General features: G+C 44.9%; 1 protein-coding gene across 1 annotated transcript; it reads left to right on the forward strand.

Moving 5' to 3' along the window:
• The first annotated feature begins 213 nt into the window (after positions 1–213).
• LOC109417150 (kynurenine aminotransferase) lies at positions 214–2,354 on the forward strand. The gene is made up of 4 exons (XM_019691276.3): positions 214–570; positions 737–1,124; positions 1,187–1,478; positions 1,715–2,354. The coding sequence occupies exons 1-4, from the start codon at positions 326–328 to the stop codon at positions 2,242–2,244; spliced, it is 1,455 nt and encodes a 484-aa protein (XP_019546821.3). The 5' UTR covers positions 214–325; the 3' UTR covers positions 2,245–2,354.
• Positions 2,355–2,668: the final 314 nt, after the last annotated feature.

Raw genomic sequence — 2,668 nt, forward strand, 5'->3', positions numbered from 1 at the left:
AGAAATTTATTATGATAAACTTGATTTTTCCACACATGTTCTGGTGGAGTTGCTCTTTTTGTCATCTTCTCCATGCGTAGTTGCGCTAGTTACCGAAAGGTGCCGCATCCAGTCAGTCGGAACAAAATTTGTTAAACATTGTTCATGAATCAAAACAACGAATGAATTTTTGATAAGAGCCCTTGTTGCCAGTTTCTTGCGCGCGTGTGGACTCTTATGTCATTTTGATTCGAAACGTCTTTGATAGCCGCGATTTTTTTTTCTGTTTAATTTTTTAAGCCCTTCTTATTTGATTGTTATACGTCACTCACAACCCCATCAGCAGATGATGTTTCTCCGTAACCACAGTTCGGTCGGTGTTGCGATAAGAAGAACCGCGGTAGTACAGCAGCAGGGTCTGCAGTTTCTCGTGCAGCAGCATAAAAGCAGTGCATTGACCAGTGTAGCGACGAATAGTGTCCATCCCAGAAACGGCAAACCAGTACGAACGATGACCTCGACATCGAACGAAACTATGAGCAACAAATTTGACCTTCCTCGGCGCTATCAAGGCAGCACCAAGAGCGTATGGTAAGTAGTTTGTGCATAGTTGCTAATCGCATATAGTTAATCGATTTATTAGCTTGTTTCTAGTTATGTGTGATAAGTATTAGAGTGATTACTGCCTTACAGCCGGCCAAAATGCTATTTGAAATTAAAATCAAAAGTTGATGTAAATTTATCTATTCTTTCCCAGGGTGGAATATATCCAGCTGGCCGCCCAGTATAAACCTCTGAATCTAGGCCAAGGCTTCCCGGATTACCATGCGCCTAAGTACGCCCTCGATGCCTTGGCAGCGGCTGCCAATAGTCCTGATCCCTTGGCCAATCAGTACACGAGAGGGTTTGGCCATCCCCGCTTGGTGCAGGCGCTGAGCAAACTCTATTCGCAGCTGATAGACCGCACCATTGATCCGATGACAGAGGTTCTGGTTACCGTCGGTGCCTACGAAGCGCTGTATGCCACTATCCAGGGGCACGTGGACGAGGGCGATGAGGTGATAATCATCGAGCCGTTCTTCGACTGCTACGAACCGATGGTGAAAGCTGCTGGAGGAGTGCCACGATTTATACCACTCAAGCCGGTGAGCTCGGATTTTTCCTTTGATGTTGATTGAATTTGTGTTGAAAACTGTCCGTCTTTTAGAACAAAACCGGAGGAACCATCTCATCTGCCGATTGGGTGCTGGACAATAGCGAACTGGAAGCCCTATTCAACGAGAAGACGAAAATGATCATTATAAACACCCCGCATAATCCATTGGGCAAGGTGATGGACCGTAGCGAACTGGAAGTGGTGGCCAATCTTTGCAAGAAGTGGAACGTTCTCTGCGTTTCGGACGAGGTTTACGAGCATATGGTATTCGAGCCGTACGAGCACATCCGGATTTGCACTCTGCCCGGCATGTGGGAACGTACCATCACGATCGGTTCCGCTGGTAAGTGGCAATTGCAGTTTAGGGAAAACTGGCGTAGGTAAATACCGTAAGAAAAATTCGGCTCAACGACATAACAATTCTTATCAGGTCTTATCGCTAATCTAGAGAAAATTTCTACAATCGTCCAACCTGACGAAGTTACTGAGTAGATTTTTTTTTCTGGGTCTGAGAAGACCATTTCTACCGTGCGTAATATTCTAATCTCTTTGCTAATGTTCCTTATTACTTTCCCTTAGGCAAAACATTCTCCCTCACTGGCTGGAAAATCGGATGGGCCTACGGTCCGGCAGCGTTGCTAAAGAACCTCCAGATGGTTCACCAAAACTGTGTCTATACCTGTGCCACCCCCATCCAGGAAGCGATTGCCGTCGGGTTCGAGACTGAGCTGAAACGCTTGAAGAGTCCCGAGTGCTACTTCAACAGCATTTCCGGCGAACTGATGGCCAAGCGTGACTACATGGCAAGCTTTTTGGCCGAGGTTGGAATGAATCCTACCGTTCCGCAGGGAGGCTACTTTATGGTGGCCGATTGGTCCGCCCTGGATTCCAAGGTGGACCTTACGCGGGAAACGGACGCCCGGAAGGACTACCGTTTTACCAAGTGGATGACCAAATCGGTCGGATTGCAGGGAATTCCTCCGTCCGCCTTCTACAGCGAACCAAACAAGCACCTGGGTGAAGATTTCGTTCGGTATTGTTTCTTCAAAAAAGATGAAAATTTACAGAAGGCGGCGGAAATCCTGCGCAAGTGGAAGGGCTCCTCTTAGGACTACAATTACCCATTAGGTGCCTATAGCATTTTTGTTTTTCTCAACAGAGAAGTAAAACTAAAAATTGTTTTATATCGAAATAAAGTTTTCCATTTATATCAAATTGACTGAATTGTTTTACTACCTAGATATATTATCCTCGACAGGTTTATCGCTAGTATGGTCCAATTATATCTACACACAAATATTTGGATTAGACAGAACCGTAGCTGTTGAGTGTGCTACTGAGTACTGACCATGCGTTGCCCTTAGCAACCTAACTAGATATAAGTTGTATGTAATTATATTAGTAGTAGGCTAAGAAATTTCAAATGAAAATTCTATCTCTTTTGTCGACGTTCTCACCCAGTAAAGACGTGTTCACGTGTAGCTCTGCCTATATTATTATTTCAGCGAGAATTTCCAATGGAATTCAAATAGT

The sequence above is a fragment of the Aedes albopictus genome, chromosome 3, assembly GCF_035046485.1.
Source record: "Aedes albopictus strain Foshan chromosome 3, AalbF5, whole genome shotgun sequence".
Classification (NCBI taxonomy): domain Eukaryota; kingdom Metazoa; phylum Arthropoda; class Insecta; order Diptera; family Culicidae; genus Aedes; species Aedes albopictus.